The 25,186-nt window shown below is 40.5% G+C and overlaps 3 protein-coding genes across 5 annotated transcripts in view; 2 read left to right on the forward strand and 1 right to left on the reverse strand.

Annotated features, from left to right (window-relative positions):
* Nucleotides 1-9,282, reverse strand: part of galnt1 (UDP-N-acetyl-alpha-D-galactosamine:polypeptide N-acetylgalactosaminyltransferase 1) — a 45,955-nt gene extending 36,673 nt beyond the window's left edge. The window contains exons 1-2 of one of the 3 annotated variants that reach the window (XM_067601606.1): nt 8,794-9,282; nt 8,128-8,224 (exon numbers count right to left, since the gene is read on the reverse strand). The gene's annotated coding sequence lies outside the window, so the exon portion shown is untranslated. Of the gene's footprint in view, nt 1-7,499; nt 7,619-8,127; nt 8,225-8,793 lie in introns of those variants that run through there. The other 2 variants (XM_067601605.1, XM_067601608.1) reach the window with 2 other exon arrangements.
* A 5,737-nt stretch (nt 9,283-15,019) lies between these two features.
* Nucleotides 15,020-17,659, forward strand: LOC137190671 (SUN domain-containing protein 1-like). The gene is made up of 9 exons (XM_067600195.1): nt 15,020-15,258; nt 15,747-15,837; nt 15,951-16,120; nt 16,290-16,378; nt 16,550-16,685; nt 16,769-16,884; nt 17,006-17,179; nt 17,273-17,362; nt 17,537-17,659. The coding sequence occupies exons 2-9, from the start codon at nt 15,749-15,751 to the stop codon at nt 17,657-17,659; spliced, it is 987 nt and encodes a 328-aa protein (XP_067456296.1). The 5' UTR covers nt 15,020-15,258; nt 15,747-15,748.
* Nucleotides 17,660-19,913: 2,254 nt separating this feature from the next.
* On the forward strand, nt 19,914-24,779 carry ino80c (INO80 complex subunit C). The gene is made up of 5 exons (XM_067601609.1): nt 19,914-20,225; nt 22,882-23,013; nt 23,098-23,209; nt 23,751-23,818; nt 23,931-24,779. The coding sequence occupies exons 1-5, from the start codon at nt 20,052-20,054 to the stop codon at nt 24,060-24,062; spliced, it is 618 nt and encodes a 205-aa protein (XP_067457710.1). The 5' UTR covers nt 19,914-20,051; the 3' UTR covers nt 24,063-24,779.
* Nucleotides 24,780-25,186: the final 407 nt, after the last annotated feature.

Genomic DNA, 25,186 nt, shown 5'->3' on the forward strand with positions numbered 1-25,186 from the left:
TCATTCCATTGTCACTATAATAATATTATTATGGCATTATTTTATCTTCAGGTGGCATTGCTCTCTCATTTTCTCATATCCTCTCTCTCTCTCATGCTCTCCGAAAATACCTAGAAAGTGTCGGCATTTTTATGAGTTTTTTCCAGTTGACTTTTTATAATGTCGTCAGACCATATTTCAATTAAAACTTGGTCTCTTCCTCTCCCCATGTGCTACCATGGCTCATTTTCCTTTTTCCGGTTCTGACGATAGCCTGCTGGAACTTCCTGTAATTGGTGTGAAAGCAGGGATTAAAGCAAGAAGAGATATGTGAGCCTGAAAGTTGTCCAGGAGTAAATGTGTACAATGTAATGAATTAAGTATTATATGAATTTCAAACTGCTCTATGCCTGAAATCAGGCATGGTGCCTAACAACCTGACAATTTCGAACCATCCAAAAAATGTTTTTACACTAGAATCGAACTGTACCACGGTTCAGTTTATCTGGACCGAGATCACCTTTTTTTGTTGGATCAAGCTTTGGCTGTTTGGTCCGGACGCGGTCTGGAAGTTTCACACCTGTAATTTTGGTTCAGATCAAACTGAAAAGTCCGAAAGTCTGGACCAAACAAGGTAGGTGTGAGAGGCCCTAAAACTTGCACATTGCAGACTTTTCAAAGTTTGAGTGCATGTAAGCTATTTAGGATTCAAATTTTGCCTGTGACCTTGTTTGCTACATTTGATGATCTAAACAACCTTGAAAGTGCAGCTTCACTTTTGAGAATATAGCCACAATCCTCATTAGTTTCCTTTGTGTAAGATTTTACACAATTGAATTTGTTTCTTGGGTTTGTTTGGGTGCCTAATTAGAAGCAACCTCTGATAAGTAAATAAAGCAATGTGAACGTACTCCTTGTTTGTCTATTTGGATACCAACTTTAGCTTTAACATGATGACTTTGCTTTTGGCACAATTTACCTTCACTTGAAGAAAAAGCTGAACATGAACATGACTTTGCACCCCACTCCTAGTTAAATATAGCTGAAAACAAAAGCACCAAGAGAGCCGTATCACTGACGAGCAGCTGTGATGCCGGGATGACTCAAACCACAAGGCTTCATTCTTAGTAGAAATAAATAGCAAAAACATGTTGACTCTTTGATTTGAAACTCATTCAAACCAAGCCAACTGAGTTGAGCAAAGCTTTTATGTACATGGGTGGTCAGATTTCTGAACGTCTTTTTCCTTCTGTCAATACAGTGTTTTTCCATAATGGAAACTAAGCAACACTAAAATTAATTAATTTATAAGTTATGAGTGAAGTGACAAAAATATAAAAGTTATTCAATCCATTACTGGGCTGGCCCATGTTACTGTGTGTATGGTCGTTTCATCAACCCTTTAACATAATTTGGGGCTACTCTATTCATTATATACCTGCTACCTGCTACTGTTCTAACAATAAAATCTAAAAATCTTGTTACAGGTGTGAAGATAATTAAAGGTGAAGCCTAGAGGAGAGCAATATGCATAAAATCCTCTATAACAATACATATAAATCTATACTGTGATATTGATAAACATCTTTTTTTGAAGATTAATTGAGAAGCTGTTTGATTGGCTTGATAAAATAATCACACGTTTTTGGCTAATCCAGCAAATGAAATATAAATCAAAGTGCTTCGTAACACACAATTCTACTTTTGCTTGCACTCACTGGTTATCCACCTGTCATACAATCACTGTGGGGCATCTGTTATGCATAGGATGTTTTGTTGTACCTCTTCCCTAACCCAGACTGAGTATGTGATAAATAATATTTTGCTTTGTCCATCAGTCCATGACCAAGGGTTTGTCTTAAAAATTCTCAATCAGGGACACTACTAATCAACATCATGGAAGAAAACTGACTTTCCACAACAATTTTTATCCATGCAAGTGTGAAAGCACTGTGAACAAAGACCGATTAAGAGCTGTCATCCAGGTAGAAGCAGAGTTCTCTTTTTGGATGAAAGAACTGAGAATTGAGTCGTAAATCTCTATAAATCCTCTCTGGGTTTTTCTTGACTTAGCAGCTCTGTGGATACGGCGGCACAGTCGCTAAATGTTTAGTAGTGTCACCTCACAGCAAGCAGGTCCCGAGTTTGACAGGCAAGCTACAGTACGTAGTACTCCTGCTATTGCCCTTGACCAAGGCGCTGTCTTCAGAAATGGAGTTAATCCCCGCGCTCTGCAGTGTTTGAAAATCCTCATGACATTCAAGTGTTACAAAACAAACAGGCCTACAAGCCAGCTGGAGAAGCCAAAACAGTATCACAAACAAACACACAGTCTAAAAAGTCAAACAGAGTGAAACACGTGAAAAAACACACTTATTCAAGAGTCAAGAGAGACATCTGTGTGTGAATCGGTGTCACACCATTGTTTCTCCATGACTCAGCAGAAATTGGACATATTCCACTTCCTCCTATGGCGGGTGTAGGGGGGGGATGGGCAAGGAGCAGGGGCTGTCGCCATGGAAACTATGTCTTTTCCTGTCAGGTCATATCTCAGGCTGAAACAGATGCTGTGAGCAACATACGGACACACATGAACAGCACACTCTTACAAAGGAGGGAATTGTTGGAGCTAAGCTGAACACGGTGTGTAGGGTTACTTAACGCTACCCGACTGAGCTGTTCACATCCATATTATTTCACTCTATTCAGATGTTCAAAGTGCCAAAGCCTCATACTATCCAATGCACAGTATCCTCTATGAAGTCAACTGTGTCACTGAATGACTTGAAGTACTCAGTATAAAGCTAGATGGATGTGCAACAACAAGTCAATTGCAACTGCTGATGCAATTGGATTTCGTTCAAGCAAACAAAGTTGCATTGACATGTCAAGGTGTACACGGAATGAGGAAAATAGGATTTGATTATTATCCTGATACGAGACAAATTCAAATAAGGTTGAAAACTTACACGCGTCTGCTGTATACACATTGGAATCTGACTTCTTTTGATGTTCATTTCCCATAACTCTAATAATATTCATGTCCCCAAAACTGAGACTCATTTTTAATACTTCTTTTTAAACTTCAATGTCTGTGTGCGTCGTGGTTGAAGCCGAGATCTTAACTTTAATTTTAGGGATGCTCTAATACTTAGACAAAGAACCGGAGATAACAGACATGCTCCACTCAGGCATTTACACTTTACCACCAAATAATGACATCAAGATCGGAAATTACAATCCAAAACTCATCACATATTTGGTTTTATTTTCAAAAAAGGCTCCTTTATAACAGACTCTGCAAATGCCACCACTCTGATCCATGTCTGTTACTCATTCTTAATTTTTGTTTGTACCCTGTTCTCAATGACAACATGGCAACAAGAAACATGTTAATCTTGTGAATAACTCATCATTCATGTGCTGGAATGCTGACCACCTACAATTTGAGGCTCACTAATTCAAAATATTTATATATTATAGAAAGTTTGTCCGGAAGTCAGGGTTTCCACCAGTTTATTGCAAGCCCGGTGGACTGCTGGGCCTAAGTTGACTCCCTGCTGGGCCAGCATTAGGGAATTTTTAAAAGTATTAAGATGTTTTCTAAACTAAAATGCACAGACTCACTGAAGGTAGACTCCTTTAAGGTGACCCAGCTATTCTCATTTTAGTGAAAATCTCAGCTGCTCCTCTGACTTTTGCTCCGCACCCCCCAACCACCCCCGCCGGGCCTAATAACTTTTCTGGCGGAAACCCTGCTGAAGCTTTTTACTGCGAGTGGTTCAGCAGTCAACACCGTGGAGGAAGAGACTCTAAATGATAAACAGAACATTACTTGCTGCTGACCATTTGACACCCCACCTATTTTCACACTAGAGCACACCTGACAAAAGTCGGTACAGACCGTCACCAGTGCCAGAAATGTTTGGATGGTTTGGAAAGTTACAGAAATATCTGGATGGATGCAGACCTCCCCCAGTCTCACTGTCAGGAAGAAGCTTTCCAACACTATCCAACAACCGGAGGTGTATTTGATTTGAAGCAGCAGCTTTTATTTCTATTGTATTGAGCCATAAACTGTGCTTACATTACCGTCTACTTATTACCTCATGATGTCATCTCAATTCAACAATGCGGGGACCCAGGCAAGCAAACTGAGACAGAAACAGACCATTATTTCCTTGTCAGAGGAGAACCAATGCAGAAAACAAGAGACAGTAACTAGGAGATGAAATAAACCTCTGCTGAATACTAGACTAAATCCTATTTCTTTATCATTGAGCTAGCAGAAACACTGTGTCCATCCAGATGAGACACACTGACTGTGAAAGGCTCTGAATCAATTGCAGAGACCCTATATGCAGTCTAAACATACTGTGCCATAGTTTAGGCTTGCTGCTCTCTTTGCCTTCACGGCTTTTCCCTTTCCAGCAAAGCTGTTTATGAGGAGTCAAAGTACAGTGAACAAACCAAGGTATTTTTAGTTAATCAATGATAAGATCAGTCTCTTCCTATAGATCTGAGGATACACACAGTTAATACTCACAAACATTTCTCATTTACTGACCACAAATGAAAACTGGGGCTTTATGTTTGTGTTGGCCTTTAGTTGGTTCCAGGCTGAGCGTGAGCAGGGAGCTGGCAAGACTCCCTGGTGGCACTGGCTGACCCACTTCTATGCAACTCTATCCCTAATGTGACCCGCTGGAGAGCCAGAGGACACACACGCATAGGCAAACACACACGCACACGCACACACACAACTGCAATTGACTGACTTCAAACTCAGAGGCAAAAAAAAAAAAAAAAACCTGCTAAATGCTGCTGATGGCTATCTCTCTCTCTCTCTCTTTGCTTCTCATCCGTTTTCTGTTTCTCTCACTTTAAGATCAACCATTTAGGTCTCCGCTATCTGATCTAGCTAAACTTGCTATTAACATCTGGAGTTTCTGTGAGGACTACACTAAATCTAGGTTACAAGATTACAGTTAAAGAGTCAATCTAATAATAACAAAGGCAGGATAAAGAATATGCATATCAAACTTCACTTTATCAATTACAAGATGACAAAGGGGGCACCCTGATGGCCCAGGCTGACCATGTAATCGCAACGTCATCTTCTCTCTCTACTGTCTCTTGTCAAAAAAAAAAAAGAAAGGCTAAAGAAATTCCTAGAAAATACTCACACAGATACTTATTCTACACAAACAAATAAAATCAGATTCATGTTAATTGTTACACGAGGTTTTTACATCACGGTGGAGAGGGAATTTTGCAATAGGTTGTTCTGTGAGACGCAAATCAGTTTCCCTCTGTGCTGCCACACAGCTAAAACCAATTGATGCAAAGTGCGGAAATAAATCTGTCAGATGTGTGGGTGATCAGACAACATTATTAAAAACAAAACCCGCCTCAGAGAAGTAGCTGGCTAGAAAGAAGTCAGTAATCAGATGTCTGACTGAAAGCTGATGTTTCCGTTGTTTTCTTGTGAGAGGAAAATATGATTAAAAAGACAACTTTGAAGTAAACAAAGTCAAACTGACATTTTTAGTCATTCAACCTTTATTTAGACTCTGAAATATATTGACGTAGACACCTCACTTACAATATAGCTGAGCAATTTTGTCAGCTAGAACAGATACGTTTTTGCTGAGCTTGCTCTTGACTCTCTATAACAACATGTGGTCATATCAATGAGCTCCAATTCAATTTCAAGATGACACTTTTTGAAGTTTGGCGGCATTTTGATCTGAAACTAACTATTATCTTCATTATCAAAGAATCTGTCTATTATTTTCATGACTGATAGATTATTGCATGGTCTAGGAAATGTCTCAAAATAGCGGAAACTGCCCATTACAATTTCTTCTATTAAAATAGTTTGTTTTGTCTGATCAACAACACAAAAAAACTAAAATAATACACAACCAAAAGGCTGAAAATCTTTAAATTGGAGAAAATGGAACCAGATGATCTTTGGCATGTTTTGATAAATGACTACTGCTTCTTTGTTGATTAATTTTCTGTCAATCAACTGAATTGATTAACTGACCAGTTGTTTCATTTTCAACCACGTCTTACTCTCTTCACAACCCTGCCTCAAGCCTTTAGCGGGCTGCAGATAAAAAGCAGGAAGAGTTTAAACTACAGAACGAGTAGAACTATAATGAGTTCAGCTCTCGGTTATTTACTGTGTTTTGCAGGTGAAATTACTAACCAGCCACTCAGACAAACATATTGCTCCGCTGCTAATATCAGGTCTCAGTGGATGCGCAGGCCTGATGTTTCACTTTCTATTTATACCAGCAATGACACCATAACAAAGGGTGACCTAAGTTTCGGGGGACAAGCAGGTTTGTATGAGCTCATCTTGAAAACCATGAACTAAGTGTGTGTACATGTGTCTTGTTTATGCGCATGTGTGTATTTGCATGTGTGTCTGATCCGGCCATAGTCTGGAAGGAGGAACAATGGCATTCCTGTGCTCTGAGCTCCAGGTGGCTGTGGAAACCCAATCCTAAACCAGGCCTTGTTGGCACACAGAGTGCCGGGAACGCCGAATGCTGCTGCCTCCCTCCGGAGACATGAGCCAGAATAGAGCTATTGTTCCAGACCAGCTCAGAGCAATAAATGCACCAAAGCCACCCTCTATGAGCACATACACACACAAACAAAGTGGATACCTCGCTTTCGATTTCATCTACCGACCACTAAAATGAAGGGAAAAAAATTCTGCTAATTTCTGAAAATTATTAAAAACACCGGAAGGGTGAAACATCTTGTTTGCACATGTGCAGATTCTTTATAATTGGGAATTGTGTAAAGATTAGACTAATTACATTCCAAGACATGCTATTATTATGATTATTACCACCTGTATTACTATTACACAGCGGAAACACACACAGCCTATTACTTACACATTGCCTCTATATGAGCTTAAACCACCATGACGTACATACTGGTGTCACTCACTTCTTGACGCAGAACCCAATTTAATCCTAATCCAGATACTCATTTCATAACAAAATCCATGTCCCAAAGACTGTCCAAAAATTCACCCACTTTGCCAAAAATCCCAAATCAGCCCTCACAAATATGTAAGCAGAGAGACACACATACACGCACACGGGCAGGCACATCTGCTGAGGCCTGAACACACAGTCAACACACACACACACAGCACAGGAAACACATCATGCCGACTCCACAGCCTTGAATTGAGGAACATGATTCATTTCCTTCCAATGCTGGACAGTCATGCCTTAACACAGGGCTGAGTTCAGATATACAGCTGTGAGGCAAGGTCCTGAATATGACACACATACAACCCAGGTCAGGAAAGACTCAAGTGCTGAGAGCTAGTAAGTCATATGATCTGTATTTATTTCAAGGCAACAACCGTCACATTTTAGAATATTGATCTTAATGATCGAGTCAGTGTTGCTTCTTTTGTGTAGATTAGCTGTAACACACAAAGATATTCCTGTTTAAAACATGATCAAAAGCTACCAACTCACGTTCTGGCACCACAGGACTCGTGCTACAGGTCGCACAAAAAGACACAGCAACGCCCCTCCAGAAACGCAGCATATTCTCCTACTGCACACCTACAGACAACGCAACACAACGCAACACAACGCAACACACACACACACACACACACACACACACACACACACACACACACACTGGAGATAAATAATACATGCTCCTCTTCTCCCTCCCTTTAAGAAACATGACAGATTAATTTAACTGGTTCCCTGTCACTCCCACATCTTTATCTGCTCTGCTCCGCAACTGCCGACTCTTGCAGGATTGATAGTGAATGCATTTTCTTATCTCTGGAGATAATTACAGCATTGTTAATAGGTACTTAATCATGCACGCGTATTCTCTCTTCTCTCATTCACTGAGTGAGTCTCTCATTCACTCTTTATCACATCATATACACAGGTAAGGCCCCACAAGCTTCTTCCAAACCCTATAAAAGGTCTCTTAGTGATTGAGTTACATGAAATGTAATTAAACTCTGTTCAACTAAGAGAGAGGGCTGTCAAAGACTATAGCTCAAGGAGCGAAAAGGGTTCAATCTGGCCACTAGCCATTTCCCCCCTATTTGCAGCAAACTGAGTTAAACCATCTGACCTCTATCAGGACACAGGAGACACAACCAAGCCCCGAGCAGGGGTTAAATTCCGGTTGTACAGCTCATCTCTTCAGATTGTGATGCAACACTGGAAGTCTGAAACGGTCAGAAACAAATGAGGAAACGTTCACTAAGATAACCACCTCTACAGTCCCTTAATATGGTCAACTGTAAAACACGGACTGCTTACAGACAGGCAGTTTTCTCTCATAACTGTCTCACAGCTTATTTGAAGAGACGGTTTGGAAAACTCGCTGCGGTCAAATGCGGCAAGTGTGAGATACTGTTAACCTGGCAGTGGCCCATTCACGACAAGTCGACAGGGCTGAGTAAATGCTAGCATTAGATGACTTTTTTAAATAAAAAAAAAGTGCTTGTGAGCATCATTATCGACAAAACAGCAATTTCGTTAAGCACAATTCAGACTGGTTGTGGCCGGGCTAATTAATTGGGAAGTAAAGTGACAATATGTGTGTTTAACGGTCCGTGAGTCGCATCACATCCCGGTTGCTTGGCTGCTTCTGTCAACAAGAGCCCCCTCTGCCATAGCGCGAGTCTGCTGCTGCTGCTGCTGCTGCTACAGATAACGCTGGTGGTCCTTAGTTGACACTGTGGCTGGAATAAAACGACAATAACACAATATTTTCCTTGTATTGTTCACTTACCTAGAGTGGCAGGGCACCTCAATCCACCGCTGTATGGAGAGAGACAGCAGGCTGGCTACGAGGGAGAAAACTGACGCCGACACGGTACAAAGTATCACAGCTAAGTTAGCGGGCTAGGTACGTTAGCTTAGCGAGCTAACGATGAGGGGGGGGGGGAGTGTGGTCCTCTCTCTCCCTCACCCTCTCTCTTTCTCTCTGTCGCCGAGACAAACCAGTTACCTCAAAACCAAGCCGGGTATGAGGTGTTGAGCGTTGAACGCCTCTACAAGCGCACCGTCCGGTGTCAAAGGGCGATATTAGAGGAGACATCCATTTGAGAAAAGAGCGTGGATATGAGTGTCGGTGCAGCCGGCAGCAGTAACGCTATGCGGTGTGATCGGGCTCTGCGGGCGGACGTGCCGCTTCTGCCTGGGTCGGTCTCTCTCTCTCTCTCTCTGTGTGTGTGTGAGAGAGAGAGGAGCTAGAGCTGCTGATGTGCGGAGCAAACAGAGGCAGCATCACTGCTCATCCCTCCCTTCACTTCCTCAACCCGGAAGAAATACTATAACTGATCCATCCTCTGTTAAATATCCCCCCCCCCCCCCCAAAATATTATAACTTCATCCAAATGTGTCTAGAGCCATGCATCAGTGTGTTATGGGCTAGGTCGACATGGCCAGAAATGGAAACATTATGGTTAAAAGATAATCTTGGAGCCACAGTAACAAACATATGAATTTATGCTTTCTATAATTCATAAAAAATAAACTTGGCATAGGAGCAACAAGGATGAGAAGGATTTAACAAAAATCATACCAGTGATGAAGTCAAAACAAAAAGAAAAAAAATAAAGCCGTCCATCTTTCTATATGAGTCAGACAGTATTTGTATTATAATTAGACCTATGAATCACATATGACAAATCACTAGTGGATAAACCTTGCAGTTAATCCCGTTTGAAGCAGAGAAAGAACCTCATAAACTGCAACCGCAGGAAGCTGCTGCAACACATTTGGAAAAAGACAGGAATTCCAACTGGCACATTCAGGCAAAGCCTACTAAAGTTGATTGTCCTGCATGTGGACAATGAAAGGAAATCTTGACAGAATACATAGCCTACAAAATAAAAATATATGTAGCTTTCTTAAAGAGTAAACTGTTCCACATGGGTAGCCTGTAAGATACATAACCGAGTGAGTCATACCTTCATGAAAAATGAAAAATCTATGTCGGTTTTTTACAAGTCAGACAGTATTTATAAAGTCTTCTATAACATCGCATGGCTCAAAACTCACAGTTGATCCTGTTTAAAGCAAATAAAAACTCTAGCATGTTGTGCCTCCAGGCAGTTGCTGGTTTTCATGCACAAAAAAGGGTTTTCGCTTTCACATTCCAAAGTGATAACTTTGTTATGTAAGAGGAAAAAGAAAATATAAATATATTGAGGCTCAACACCTTCAAGACATGCCTTCTAACCTTGTGGTGGCCTTCATCAAGCAGGAGCACACCAAAGTGTGGAGTAACAAACACTTCTTCTTGATGTGCCGAGGTATGTATTTGATATTTGTTTTTGAACCAGATAACAGAGAACTAAATAAAGGCTTTTTTCAGTACTTAAGGGTATTGCAACTCCTCCCTTTTTCCTGAAAAAAAAAACACACTCAAAGCAAACACTTGAAACAAACAAAGCAACCCACCTGAAGCTCTCCTATCTTCTTTCCTTTTTTTTTTTTTTTTTTTTTAGAATTTTTTGGAATATTTCGCTGCCTGCATAAACACAGGATATGAAACGTGGCTCCTGTGCCCTACTGTGCACCCGTGCCATATTTTTTTCTCTTCTTTCTAAACCATCCATGTATCTCCTGAACTAATCAGTGTGTATTCATCAAATCTGATTTCCTGTTACTAAATTCTTATCACGTCGTCAGATTAGAATCTTGATAGTGCAGGAATGTTTCAGATCTGAGTTAATTGGGAAACCTCAACACTGATTGGAAAAAAAAAAATCCTGTTATCTGTCCAACAGCAAGATGCAAGCGTGGTCCTAGTTTCCAACCTTTTTATGTCAGATCTGTGAAATATATCTCTGTGTTGAAATATGTACACATAAACTACAAAGTGGAATTGGTGGGAAGCTCTCACAGGTCAGTACGACAGAGGGCCATAACTTCAGCCTGTTTTTATGAGTCACTACTTAAAAACGTGCCATCAATCCAATAAGAACTCAGAAGCAGCTAAGGGCTTGTCATATACTGAGAATAAAAAATGGACTGAAGATGAAGAAAAAGTAAGGGAAAAAAAGAGCAGAGAAGAAAATTGGTTCCTCTTTTCCACCACAAGGAAAGTGACTGTTAATAGCAAATAGGATACTTTCAGTTACAAGCAGCTATAAATAAGATGTCAACAGTATTGCTCACTATTACTGGTTCCATCAAGGGAGTGTTTAAACGTCTTGACTGCAGGCATAACCTTTTTTATGTCATAATTTATTACCAGAAAAGGAGAAAGACATGAGAGAGCTCAGATTGTTGCAGGTGCCAAGCAGGGCTACCAGTCTGACTCAGTGAGTTCATTTTCTTCAGTTGATACCAATTTATTGACCTCTAATTCACACGGAAAGTAAATCTCGCTTCTGATTGGCGATACATTCCCAGGTGTAATTCAGAGAAAGATTCACCTTGGCCATTATAGCGCATGATGTGTGAGATATGGTGACAGTCCACTTTCTCAGAGTCACACATGCAAATTGGTTTGTGTGAGCATCACTGCCAAACTCTTGTTGAACATAATGAAGTCGGCGGGGAGCCATGTCTGATTTTTATGACTCATCGTTCTACCTGCGCAGACAGAGAAGACACTGCCTCGACTTGATGAGATGTAAATAGCAATACAGCTGCACTTCTAGGTCAGGTCGTGCAGAATGTATTAAGGAAGCGAGATTCAGCACAGTGAATGATTAAATATGTGATACACACAGCCTATTTGCATTCTCCCCTGACAAGCTTGCTGTCTTGTATTAGTCATTATAAATCTGGAGAAGGCATTTCACAACCTTGGGGCTTTTGTTGTCTATAATTATATCTTTCATTTGGAAGGGAAAACCTTCTGTCCACTGCTTTTTGGATGTGCAATATCCACTTTAAAGCTGCAAAGGCTATAATTTGATAAAGCAGTTCAGTTAAATATTGTCCATATCCTTTGTACAGCATATGCACAGGTTAAAGAAGCAAAATTCTTGTTTTAAACATAAACCAGGAAGGAGAAATGAAGAAAAGACCCTTGAACGAGTCACTAAACACCTCATTATTTTATTGGAAACATACATATTCATTCAACTGTGAGGAAAGGCTGAACTGAAAAACACCAGTCTTATTAATAACCATGTAAAATGTGACAATATACAGTTTGCACACGCTTTGAATATTGCTAATATTTTAGTTTATGAGGCTTTGTACAACTGAAATATTGAGAGCACATTCACTTATGCCTCCACCCCCCATGCATGCATGTACGCACGTGTGAGCTACACATACACATTACAAACATTGACACATATCCAGCACCAGTCAATGCCCCGCTGACACAGATCAATAAGTTGTGCTCCAGGCTGCGGCTTACATGTTTGGCTCACATACTACCCAGAGTCACTGGTGCGGAAAACTCCACCAACCAGCTTACATAATCTGCTTTTAAATTACACCCCTAGCAGCGTCTGTGCATGTGTGTGTCAAATTGAAAATCAACTTCATGGTGAAAATGCTTTTCGCTATGGCTTTCTGTAGCGACAGGACAGTTTCACGGGCGTTGCAGACGGTTGGGAACCACACAAAACAGCTTTCCTAGTTTGACAGAAAAGATCTGTGTGGCACCCGAGTGTGTTTAGACTGTAGATTTCGATATTACTGGTTCCAGCATGCTGTTCCAGCCTGCTGTCTGCCTGACACAGAAAGTGATGTGTTCATCAGGAAAGGGCTGTGTAGGTCCAATGCCCCACAGTCACAGCTTATAGTTTAACTTCACCCATAAAACATTCATATCTGTTTGCAATTGAGCTCGATCTGAGGCTCTAGATATACTTTATTCATGTGGCTGGCAGCAGCAGTGTGCCAGTGCTGAAAAATGAATGAGACGTTTGAAGAGACCTTCCTCTGAATCAGCATTTCCCCCGCGAGTGCGGTCCTCTAGTCACCGTTAAGACAGGACAAGGACAGCAAAGTAGCAGTTCTCTCTTCCACACATACACACACAAATACACCTCAACACAATTCACACCAGCATCCCTCAGTTCATCAAGGGCTCCGTAGTAGCTCAGAGGGCACTGGATGTGGTAGATCTTTGTTGTGTGGATGCTGACAGGTCCTTCCCTGGTGGACCAGTGCAGTCTGATGGTTATGCTAGAGGCACTTTCCCCTCAAAGCTGTTTGTATGTAACACTGTGATTGAACAACAAAAGAATAATCATGTACCTCTCAAGGCATGGCATCCTACTCTAATAAACCAGCAGGTTGCTGGAGGCCACCTGAGCCTACAGAGTGACGGGTAAGCTTGTTTAATTTTACCTGAACATCCAGTCATGTAAACACTAAGGGGAAATACTTTGTAGATTGCTGTAAGAGAAAGTTTGTCTCACTCCCACTCTTTCAGAGGTCAGATCAAAGCTATAAAAGCTGTTGAAAAAGATATACATAATTCAGAACTATTGGGACATGCTTACACATAGGCCAAGTAGTGTTTTACCACAGTGGTTCCCAAAGCGAGGGCCAGGACTCCTGCAAGGGGTTGCAAGATAAATGTGAGAGGTTGTGAAATTAATAATGAGACAGAAGAGAAGAAAATAATGTTATGCTACTCAAATTACATGATTTTTTCTCATATTTTTCTTTTTTGTTTTCCTTTTTCTTGTGAAATACTGGATAGTTGTTACTCTTTAGATCTCTCTGGACAAAATAATCTACAAGATTTAGAGGAGAAAATCCCTCTTTGGTTAAACTGCTCACAACACATGCACATTCAACATGTGACAAGAGGTCACAAGCAGACCCTGCTTCATTGAAAGGGTCACCGGTCAAAAAGCTTGCAGACCACCAAAACAGCACACACGACTGGTAGTGAGAGTAAATAGCAACACAGGACAAGTTACAAACCATTCACGACATTTTTACTCTACTCTAAATGGAGCCAGCATGCATGAATTATTTACAATATCACCTGTACCAAGTCGTAATGCAAGTAATCTGAATGGACTGCAGTTTCTTATAGTAATACGTGAACAGTTTGAACCTTCATAATGTGTTTGTCCATCTGACTGAGATAAAGTTGGCAGTAAAGAAACAAACAGGAAGTGGGATGCATCACTGGATCAATCAAAATAATAGTAGAGAAGAGTAGATCATTGTACTTTTGTGTAATTTGTTTTAGAGCTATTTGCAGTTTTATTTGTTTTTATGTTGAATTTATATTATTTTTCTCTTGTGACTTCAACAGCAAGGAGAACATATTGGTGGATAGACCACCGTAATCCAGATTACATGTTTTTATTTATTTTTTGAAATAGAGTTAAACCTTCTGAACTAAAGTCTTTTGTAAATAAAGTTTATCATACAAGCAGCACTACAGGGTCTTTCAGGGGGGGAAAGTGTTTTTCTGAGAGTGTACTTGACTTACATGTGTATGATTGTGGTTAATTATAAGTGTTTTTTAAAATAAAAGAGGATGATATACATCAGATATCAGACAGTAAAATGCACTCAGAGCACCACATACGGAGAGCCATTATAAGAGAGTTAACAGGTTTATCGTTTGGGTTTGTTGAGTAGAAAAAGGAGTGACTATCTGTACAGTAAATCGTTTTCCATTATCCGATCCTCACACTTCAATCAATCAGTCTGTTTTCTCAGATTGCCTCCAGCTATATCTGTGCAGGACCTCCAATAAAACACATGGTGGCAGCAACAGTCCACTGACAGGAGTGTGTCCATACTGCTGCTGATTTAATATCAACATTAGTATTATTTGTTTAGTCATACTAACTGTTATTATTTTATTTTTTCCTTTTTGCACCATAATAGTTTTTTTTTCCTTATTGCGATAGATGTTATGAAAAAGAGGCGTTAATTAAAAAAAAACAGCTGACCAATCAAACTAAATGACGCAGTACCACAAACCAGGTTACGTTGAACTCAGGCATGTACGTGTGTATGATTGTGTGTGTGTGTGTGTGTGTGTATGTGTGTTCGCGCGTGCGTGTGCGCCTCTGTGTGTGTATGTACACGCACGCGCATTCTACGGTCATTATGACGCATCAAGGCGCTCGAACGCAACAGTTGGTAGAAGTTTGGAATACTGGGTCTCCATTTCAGTTCTCATTTTATTCCCTGATCACTCAGTGAATATAACTCAGTACAAGTGAAGAAAAACGACGCTATTTTCCTCACACAGTGAAGATAACTTATTGTTTCTATCACAGATCTGCAGAAAACACACCGAGTAAGTAGAGAAACCGTTTCTAACGTGTATGTCTGATGTATGTAAATGGGACTTGATGAAATATTAGAAGTACATTTGAAAAAAATGCAATGCAGTCATGGCCATGAACTCCTGTTTGTACATTTCCTGCAAAACAGTAAAATTTCCAATAATAATTGCAACAATTCATAATAATATTTTCATAACAACCATACGAATTTGCAGTATAATGGAAAAACATAATGGTAATGCATTTTAACCTGAGAGTGCACGGGGGTTTCTTTTTTTTAGAGTGTGATGTGAGTGTGAGTGTCAGTTTTTTGCAGTTTTTTTTAGGTAACACCATCAGTAGCTGAAACACTGCATACTATTGACATACAGTACACTGACTGACTGCAGAGTTGCCTCTACTAGTAGTCATAATATAAGTGAACATGTAAAAGTGTATGACATGCCTTTGTGTCAGAGAGTCACTGACCCCCCCTCTATCTCTCTCCTTTGGCTGACAGTCATGCCACGAAGAAGCTCTCGTTTGATATCCATGGGACATTACAACAGCGAGGGAGAACGGACAATTTCCTATAAGGAGACCCTCTACAGGTAAGCTGGAGTGTTTGTATGTGTCAGCTGCAGTCATTCGGCATGTATACACATGGTTTGTATCTGTTTTATGCAGTTGTCTTTAACTCTTTACTCTTTTTCATTACATCCAGGGTTTTCCCGCGGCGGAAGTTTCGACGTGGGATTCGTCTGGTTGGGAGAAAGACCATCATCTTCGGCGACGGCATCAGCAAGAACAACAGCAACATCATCAGCGAGAGCAACTGCAGCAGCAGGGTCCGCATCATTGGCTATTTCTTCTTGATGCTATTCCTGTGTTTTGGTAAGTGACTCCTGATCTCCTCTTCCACTATCACCTCTAGTATACCAACTTTGTTAAAGCATCTTGGCCTGTCAGGACTGTCAGTTTTGTAGCATACTGTACCTGTCTTATGAATAAAACACCCCTGACCTGTTTTATGTCCCATACTTTGTTTCCTTCCATCTGTCAGGATTTGCATGCTTGATTCCTACTCTGGGCCGCACCTTTCTGGATTCAGGGCGGTCAGAATCACCTTACTCACCTCTCATCGTGGACACGGTATGACCAATGCGAAGCAACTTGACTTTTTAAAAAAAATTTTAATCTTTCTTTGGTCTTCCTGCGCACCCAAGTCCAAAGATGTTCTTACTAACATGCGAAATACAGATCCATCTCCTGTTCATGTGCATGCAGTAATGTTATGTTAAATGAATTTCTTCTCACTCACAGGATTCATATGTAGATTATGAAGAGATATCAAGGCACCTAACAGAGCTAGAGAACAAGCTGCTGAAGTTACAGAGGAAGATGAACTTCTTAACCCTATCAGCAGATGCTTGGCCCAACTTCGCCCTGGAGTCACAAGGTGAGTCATAGAAATTTTTCAGATTTTAATTCACGCCTGCTGACTTTGTTGTTGACTTGTGTTTTTTTGGTGTGTGTGTTCAGGAGCTAGTGTTGTATATCATCTGTCTTCAAAAACATACTCGATAGAGAAACCACATCTGACATTTTTTGGGATACCTATCTGGCGTCCACCTGTAAGCCCAAGGACTGTCATCCAGGTAGAAACTACACACACACACACACACACACACACACACACACACACATGTACTTGAAATGTATTAATTATACAGCTAAACATCTAAACTCTTTTTTGTTCCTCACTCTTTCTCTCCTCAGGGACACTCGCATCTGGTTCCAGGTAGATGCTGGGCCTTTGCAGGTGGGCGGGGACATTTATCCATCGCCCTATCCCACCCAGTGACCATCAGCCATGTGTCACTGGGTCACATTAGCATGAGTATGTCCCCAACTGGCTCCATTTTCAGTGCCCCAAAGGAGTTTTCTGTCCATGTAAGTCACAAATTTAACACTGTAACATCTCATAATCTTATCAGATTAATAACAAGATGTTCAACAGTATATCTCACTCTTTCTCTCTTTCAGGGAATGGAGACCTTAGATGACGAAGGAACGCACCTAGGAACCTTTCTTTATGATGAGGATGGGGACCAACTACAGACCTTCAAAGTGCTGGTAAGTATTACACAAGCATTTTTTATTCACTCACAAGTTAATACATGCAAAACCTAAAGAGTTACAGTTTCTGTCCCTATTGTATTCATTACATCTCTGATTTTTTTGCTGTTACTCTCTTTTGAGCACCTAACTAACTCTCTCTGCTCATTTCCCTCACTCATCTCTCATCAGGATCATAATGGTGTCTACAAGTTCGTGAGGCTGGAAGTCCAGAGCAACTGGGGCCATCCGGAGTACTCCTGTCTGTACAGCTTTAGGGTCCATGGGGTCCATGGGTGGCAGGCTGAAGACTGAAGACAGAAACGGGGGGGGGGGGGGGGGTTGTGGGGTGGGGTGGGGGGCGGTTGGGGGGTGGGGGGTGGAGAGGCGGGGTTGCTGGGTGGGGTGGGGGGGTTGTCTTGGGGGGTGGGGGGAGGGGGAAGGGGGTTGGGGGGTGGGGGGTGGAGAGGCGGGGTTGCTGGGTGGGGTGGGGGGGTTGTCTTGGGGGGTGGGGGGAGGGGGAAGGGGGTTGGGGTGGGTGGGGGGTTGGTTGGGGGGGCTTGGGGGGTGGGGGGTGGAGAGGCGGGGTTGCTGGGTGGGGTGGGGGGGGTTGTCTTGGGGGGTGGGGGGAGGGGGAAGGGGTGGGTGGGGGGGTTGGGGGGTTGGGGGGTGGGTTGGGGGGGCTTGGTGGGTGGGGGGGTGGCGGGGTGGGGGGTGGTGGAGGGGTAAGTATATGGGGAGAGGTAAGTATCTGTGAAGGTTAATCAGACTCCAAAGATAGGATAGGGAAATTGGTCATGTGCTGTTCTTTATTTATTTATTTTTTGGTCGCTCAAAATTCTGTAACACAAATTTTAGTCTGATTCACCTTCACTCTTCGGGCAGCATGGTGGCGCAGTGGTTAGCGCTGTGGCCGCACACCGGGAAGGACTGGTGTTCACCTCTCCAGCTCCGGTTCTCTCCGTGTGTGTAGAGTTTGCATGTTCTCTCTGTGTCTGCGTGGGTTTACTCCGGGTACTCCGGTTTCCTCCCACACTCCAAAGACCTGCAGGTTAGGTTAACTGGCCACTCTAAATTGCCCATAGGGTAGTAAATGTAATTATGTAACTATAGAGCTTCTGTACTATTTTTATTTGTCTATGCTTGTGTTATTATTTATATAAATAAATAAATATATTTTTAAATAAATAAATATATTAATAAATAAATAAATATATTTTTATATAGATAAATATATTAATAAATAAATAAATATATTTATAAATAAATTAATTAATAAACAAGCAAATAAATAAATAAATAAGTGCAATTAACAGTTTCAATTATTATTTATTATTGAATTGATTGTTCATATTTCAAGGTAACCAGTCCAGTGGTGGGTACATTATCTTTCTTCTATCTTACAAAAGAGACCATTGTTGATCATTCAACAACAAATAAATCATAAATTCATACACAAGTTAGACTTACTGTAAATCATGCATACACTTTGAATTCAGAGCTTGCGTTTTTCATAGAAAATTCCCTGGTCACTCATGTCTTTCAACCTTCAATTCAGCAATAATAAGTCCAGTGTTCTACATATCAAACTACAAGATACACTGTGACTTCATTCACAAATATGGTGGGATTTTATCACGGTTTTGGATATAGTTTCTTTTACTTTGATGAAGAAAACCACATGGTCCAATATTTTTCATACATATCAGAAAGAAACAGATATATCAACATTTTTGGAAAAAACATTTCATTCAAGAGAAGAGGCTGAACTATTTGAAATACCAAACTGCAAAAACCTTGGACAGTTGCAGCTGCTTGATAATGAGGCCACTTGATTTCCCAAAATGATGCTATTTATTATGGTTGTTGTTTTTTGATGTTATTTTGAGCTTTTTGTACAAAGCAAATTCCACTAGAGGCAATAAAGGTTTCATTCATTCATTCATTCAATGCTGAAAATGAGGCTGACACTGTAGAAAATTACTGTAGGGTCTTCTCCATTCCTCTCTGCTCTGTTGATGAAACAAGAATAGTTAAATCATTTTCATTTTCTGTGGTTTCAAGGTAGTTCTGGTTCCAATTTTAGACAATAGGTTTGTTTTTTGTTGTTTTTAGAAACTGTTCCTTATGAGATTTTGCCTTTTATAGTTTAGTTTTTCTATTTGACATGTTTAAATGCCTTATTTCTGCAGCTGACTACTTTTTAATCCCAGCAATATTTTATCTCTTATAGTCTCATAACATGGTACTGTGATATGTATGTATGGTTTGATAATATGTACAGATAGCCTATAAATAACACAAACAAAATAAATAAACTCATATATTTGAGGGGTGGTATAATAATAATAATAATAATAATAATAATAATAATAATAATAATAATAATAATAATAACAATAATAACAATAATAATAACAATATTAATGTTAATAATAATAATAATAATAATAATAAGAAGAAGAAGAAGAAGAAGAAGAAGAAGAAGAAGAAGAAGAGAAAGAAGAAGAAGAAGAAGAAGAATATTAAATATTTTCGGCGAGTTCTTACTGTCACCGGAAGTGAAACAATTGTACATCCGGGTGAAGCTATGTTTACAGTCCGGGCGGAAACATCCATAGATGGAGGACAGCTAACGTCAACTGTCCAGTGACAAAGCTGCATTTATATCGTATCCTGCAACCACTTTGCTGCGAAATCACCACCGATGGCGTCTCAGATCCCCATAACCGTGAAGAGCCAGGCGGCAGCCGGCAGCTCTGCGGCTCTAAGAGGGAAGAAACGTCCCGGGAGTCCGGCGGTGGCTGCCGCTCAGCAGACCGGCGGCAGCAACAAGAAGAAGAAAGGACAGCCGGCAGCGACACCGGCCACACAGACCCAGGTACGTATATATATACAGGCGGAGGACAAATGAAAGTAAAAACCAAAACAAAGTTTCTTAGTAACGTGTTGGACCGTCACGTGCCGCCAGAATAGCTTCAATACGCATTGGCATTGATTCTACAAGTCTCTGAACTCTACTGGAGGGACGAACACCATTCTTCCTGATGATGATGATGGTGGTTGAGAGCGCTGTCTAACACGTCAGTCCAAAATGTCCCATAGGTGTTCAATTGAGTTGAGATCTGGTGACTGTGAAGGTCATAGCATATGATTCACATCATTTTCATACTCATCATACCATTCAGTGACCCCTCGTGCCCTATGGATGGGGGCATTGTCATCCTGGAAGAGACCACTCCCATCGGGATAAAAATATTTCACCATAGGATAAAGGTGATGACTCAACAACTTTATATTGACTTTCAGCGAACCTTCCTTTTAAGGGGACAAGTGGACCCAAACCATGCCAGCAAAATGCCCCTTACAGCATAACAGAGCCACCAGATCCCCTCACTGTAGGAGTCAAGCATTCAGACCTGTACTGTTCTGTTGGTGAAGGATGACTCATCTGATCATATCACTTTTTTTCCACATGTCTGTAGACCAGTGCCTATGGTTTTTCACCACTGAACTCTCAAATGTACATTCATCTTTGTAATGAGGGGTTTATGCACTGCCACCTGTTGAATAAAATCACTCAAGTCCTTGTTCAAAGTTTGCTGTAGTGATGGTGGTTTATTAGTATTCTGGAAGCTTACTGATACAGAGTTGGTCTGAGACAGTAGACTGACATATTTGAAAATGTCAGAAAATAATGAAAAATACCCACTACAATTTCACAGAGCCCAAATTCCTTTTTTTATCCAGCCATCAGTCAAAAACCCAATGATATTCAGTTTACTGTCAAATATGTCAAGGAAAAGAGGCACATTGTCACATTTGAGAAGCTGAAACCAGAGAAAGTTTTATTGCATCATTCTGTCATTCTTGAAAGCCTGTACTGCCCCTCTGATGGATGCACATCAGTTTGGCTACCAGACCAACAGATCTGCTGAGGATGCTGTCAGCCTCGCTGTTCACCACGTACAGTGTACTGCAACACCTGCAACTGCATTCTCTTCATTATTTTCAGCTTTACCTTCACTACCATGAATCTCAGCCTTTAACCTGCAGCACTGCTGCCCCCCTGGGCTGTCTTATCACACTGGTTCTTGTCCTTATACACAAAGAGTTTTACATCCCACCACAGTTCAGTAACCATCCTTCAGTATGATACAACCATTGAGGGCCTCTGCTCATATCCAAAAACAATGACAGTTAAAGGAAGCAGGCAGCTCAAGGAGCCTCTTGGTGCCACACCAACAACCCCACCTGAATCTCCCATACATTAGGTGAACCTATAACCATCATCCACTCGTTGAAGTTTCTTGGCACACATATAGGCAGTGCACTTAAACTGAATATTAGCTCAGACCACATCAACAAAAAAAAGTGAAGAGGACAGGCAACTCAAGAAATGGTGTTAACAGTTGGTACAGTTTGATACGGTATGGTATGGTAAAATTCACTAACTCTGGGTGTGTGGACATTAAATTAAAGAGAAGTGAAGTAACTGTTTCAAATATAATTCAACATCTAAACTTGATGAAGAGCTATGTAGACCAGTGGTTTCCAAAGTGGGTGCAGTGAGGACGGGCCATGGGTATGGGGGGATTAATGCATTTTTAATAACGTTGCACCACATTAAAAACATGGGCGACATTTACATGAACTATGCTTTATGTTACGTTTTGGAACATATCAAAACAGAATAAATAAGCAATAAATATGAAAATCACTATATTAAAAACTGTTTAAAATGCATCTAGTCGTAGCTGAAATGACAGCTCACTCATGCGGGTTGTCATAGTAACAACATATTTTCCAACTTCTGAGTTTCGCTGGAGCTCAGCAGTCAGAAAAAAAGTGAACATCAGAGCAGTGATGAAAAGATTTGACACAAAAAACAGCTCAAAGACATTTTTAAACATCTCAACACAGCTGATTGAATCTGAGCGGATTGGACGACTGATATCCATCATTGTTTGTGTTCATTCACTGTGGTGTTGTTACATGTTCTCACATTCATATTTGTGTTATCCGACTTCCCCATCTCTGGTAAACATAAAAACAAGACATGACACATCCCATCAGAATCAGACCAACCCGATCTTGTTCTCTTTCTCCACTTCAACAGCTGCTCACGTCCCATTAAAATGCCCCAAACCTTTTTTGGGGTTTTGCTTGTTTTTCCTTGTAAGCTACTTCTTAAATATGAGCTAATGTTAATTGAAGAATTGATAGAAATACATTTCACATATTAATATATTTAATTGTATCCATTGATATAATATAGCCTCATAATAGGCTATGGCCTAATATGAAATTGTTGAAACCAATAAGTCTGTCTAAATATAGGCTATGCAAGTTATATTGGCAGTTGGGAGGTGGGGTGCCGTTGTCTAAAAAAGTTTGGAAACCACTGATGTAGACAGAGTCCAAATCTTTAGTTTCAGGTTACACTGTGCGTGGCCATAATAGACTTTCTTTACTTTTAAAACACATATAACTTAGCTGAAATGTGATAATGGGTGTTGTCTTTCATGCATCATCAGATAACAACAGTAGACAATGTGGCTGAGGTGAAGGCAGCAGGATCAATAGACAGTGCTCCAACCACCAACACCACCACCACCACCACAGAGTCCACTGCAAAGCCTCCACCGTTCAAAGACCCTGCGTTTATGGTGAGTGTCTGTGTTCAACTGGCTTAAAGTTTATACGCCTCTGTGTGCTTCTGCCTCAATTTCTGCCTCTTGCTATCTTGGCAGCATTCTGGGATTGGTGGAGCAGCTGCAGGTAAAAAGAACAGGACCTGGAAGAATCTCAAACAGATTCTGGCTTTGGAACGGACTTTACCCTGGAAGCTCAATGACCCCAACTGTGAGTTTGTGTCTATTATTTTTACCTCGTCAATGTTGAACATTTGTTAGCTCTAAACAATTAGCCCCCATTTCTGCATTTAAGATTATTGTAAAAATATTACTAGAGACACAAATGATGTGATGTGATTATTGTCTTCAAACACAGAAACATGATATGAATAATGTTTAAGGTGTGCATCAAACCTTACATTAACATTTTTGTAGATGCTTTTTCCATTTGAAAGCAAAATACATATAACTATGAAAGTGATTTAATTCTACTGATGTCCAACTTAAAACTGAACCTTATTAATACCAGGTTGCATCAAGAAACTAATGCAATTAAATGCAATTTTGATAATTACAAACATTTTTAGGTTAAGGTGATGCAATGTTTTAGGTAAATGGAAGCTTTGAAAGTCTTTCTCTGTGCCGTTCATTATAATACATTGCATGTAGTGATACATTGGTGTCATTTATGGAAGGAATGATCATAATAAAGTCTCTAATTTAATCTAATCTGATCAGTAGTTTAGTGAATAACCTTTCTGTGTTCACAGACTACAGTATTGATGCTCCTCCCTCCTTGAAGCCAGCGAAAAAGTACTCTGACATCTCTGGGCTCCCTGTGAGTAATCACTTTGCCAAAAATGCCATTAAACAATGAGCAGCATTACTTTGGCCAAGTCTTAGTAGAAGTAGAAAGCACACACTGAATAATCTCTTTCATTCTTCCTCAGGCAAACTACACCGACCCTCAGACGAAACTACGCTTTGCATCCTCTGAGGAGTTCTCCTACATCCGCCTCCTCCCCACTGACGTTGTTACGGGCTACCTGGCCCTTCGAAAGGCAACTTGCATTGTACCCTGACAGCTCAGCAAGGGTTGAAACCTTAAAACGGGTTCAAACCACAACTGAACTCATGGCAGTGATGGAAACTGTCTGAGCAGCCAAGAGACTGTGAGAGTAGAGGCTCAAGTTGTGAATACCACTGAAAGGACGACTGCTGGAGCTCACAGACTGGCCACTGAGAGATATTTGCACTGCTGTTTTTAAGAGGGCGATCTGAGTCCAAATGAGACTGTATGACAAATTAAATGTGACATTTATCTCTTTTCAATTTAGAGAAAAACTTTGTGAATGACATTTACATAATTCCTCAAGGGGACAGAAAGTGTTATCACTGAGTTCATTGAAAAGTCAGGAATGGGATACTCTCTTGCTCATTTGTTAAAATACATTTCTCAGCATTCTAGACTGTATTTTCCTAATCCTACAAACACAAACACAAAGACATGTTTTGGAGCTCAGCTAATGATTCACTCTTTTTAATTCCTGGAGGTACATTCAGTTTTTTCTCTAGGATGCCGAATGTTCTACCTTGTGATAGAGTAGCTCTGTTTCCAGTGATTTAAGTGCCTTTTTTGTCCTACACAAAGCACATGAATCAATGGCGATTCCATCAGTTCGGGTAGAGAAAGGTTGCACACAAGCTTTTGGAAGGAATTTGTTCATTTCAGATTGACTGTCGGTTCTATTTTTCAACAACCTGATTAAAGCTAACATCAATTTGGTGTTAAAGTTTGATTTCAATGTGTTTCTTTCTCACCTGACAAGGCTTTGCCATGGCAAAAATAGAAAGAAGGGTCAAATGCTTCGTAGTATAAATATGTTTTCTCAGTTGAAAATGCAACTGGCTGAACTTTGTTTCAACCTCAGTTTTGCTTATATGACAACCTGCAATTACACCGTCATATAAAACACTGTTAATAATGAGCGAAACATCAACACCTGCTTTGATAACATAGCTTGTATCCTGAATCCTCTGTTACCTCAAGTAGCTTACATGCATCTAAGTTATGCAAATGTAGCTTGGACAAGTCTGCCAGTGAGCGGACCTAATTTCACGTGTGTCATATGTAAATGTAGAATTGGTTCCACATGGTTCTAATTCCACGGCTGCATTTGATGTATGACTTGCACTCTGATTGGTA

This window comes from Thunnus thynnus, chromosome 10 (genome assembly GCF_963924715.1).
Source record: "Thunnus thynnus chromosome 10, fThuThy2.1, whole genome shotgun sequence".
Classification (NCBI taxonomy): domain Eukaryota; kingdom Metazoa; phylum Chordata; class Actinopteri; order Scombriformes; family Scombridae; genus Thunnus; species Thunnus thynnus.

Excerpts from the sequence above, each read along its gene's own strand:
- LOC137190671 (XM_067600195.1), top strand. The coding sequence starts at position 15,749 with ATGCCACGAAGAAGCTCTCGTTTGATATCCATGGGACATTACAACAGC. Across the intron at positions 15,838-15,950 it reads TATAAGGAGACCCTCTACAG|GGTTTTCCCGCGGCGGAAGT; the intron begins GTAAGCTGGAGT and ends CATTACATCCAG. Across the intron at positions 17,363-17,536 it reads TACAGACCTTCAAAGTGCTG|GATCATAATGGTGTCTACAA; the intron begins GTAAGTATTACA and ends ATCTCTCATCAG.
- ino80c (XM_067601609.1), top strand. The coding sequence starts at position 20,052 with ATGGCGTCTCAGATCCCCATAACCGTGAAGAGCCAGGCGGCAGCCGGC. Across the intron at positions 20,226-22,881 it reads CACCGGCCACACAGACCCAG|ATAACAACAGTAGACAATGT; the intron begins GTACGTATATAT and ends ATGCATCATCAG. Across the intron at positions 23,014-23,097 it reads TCAAAGACCCTGCGTTTATG|CATTCTGGGATTGGTGGAGC; the intron begins GTGAGTGTCTGT and ends CTATCTTGGCAG.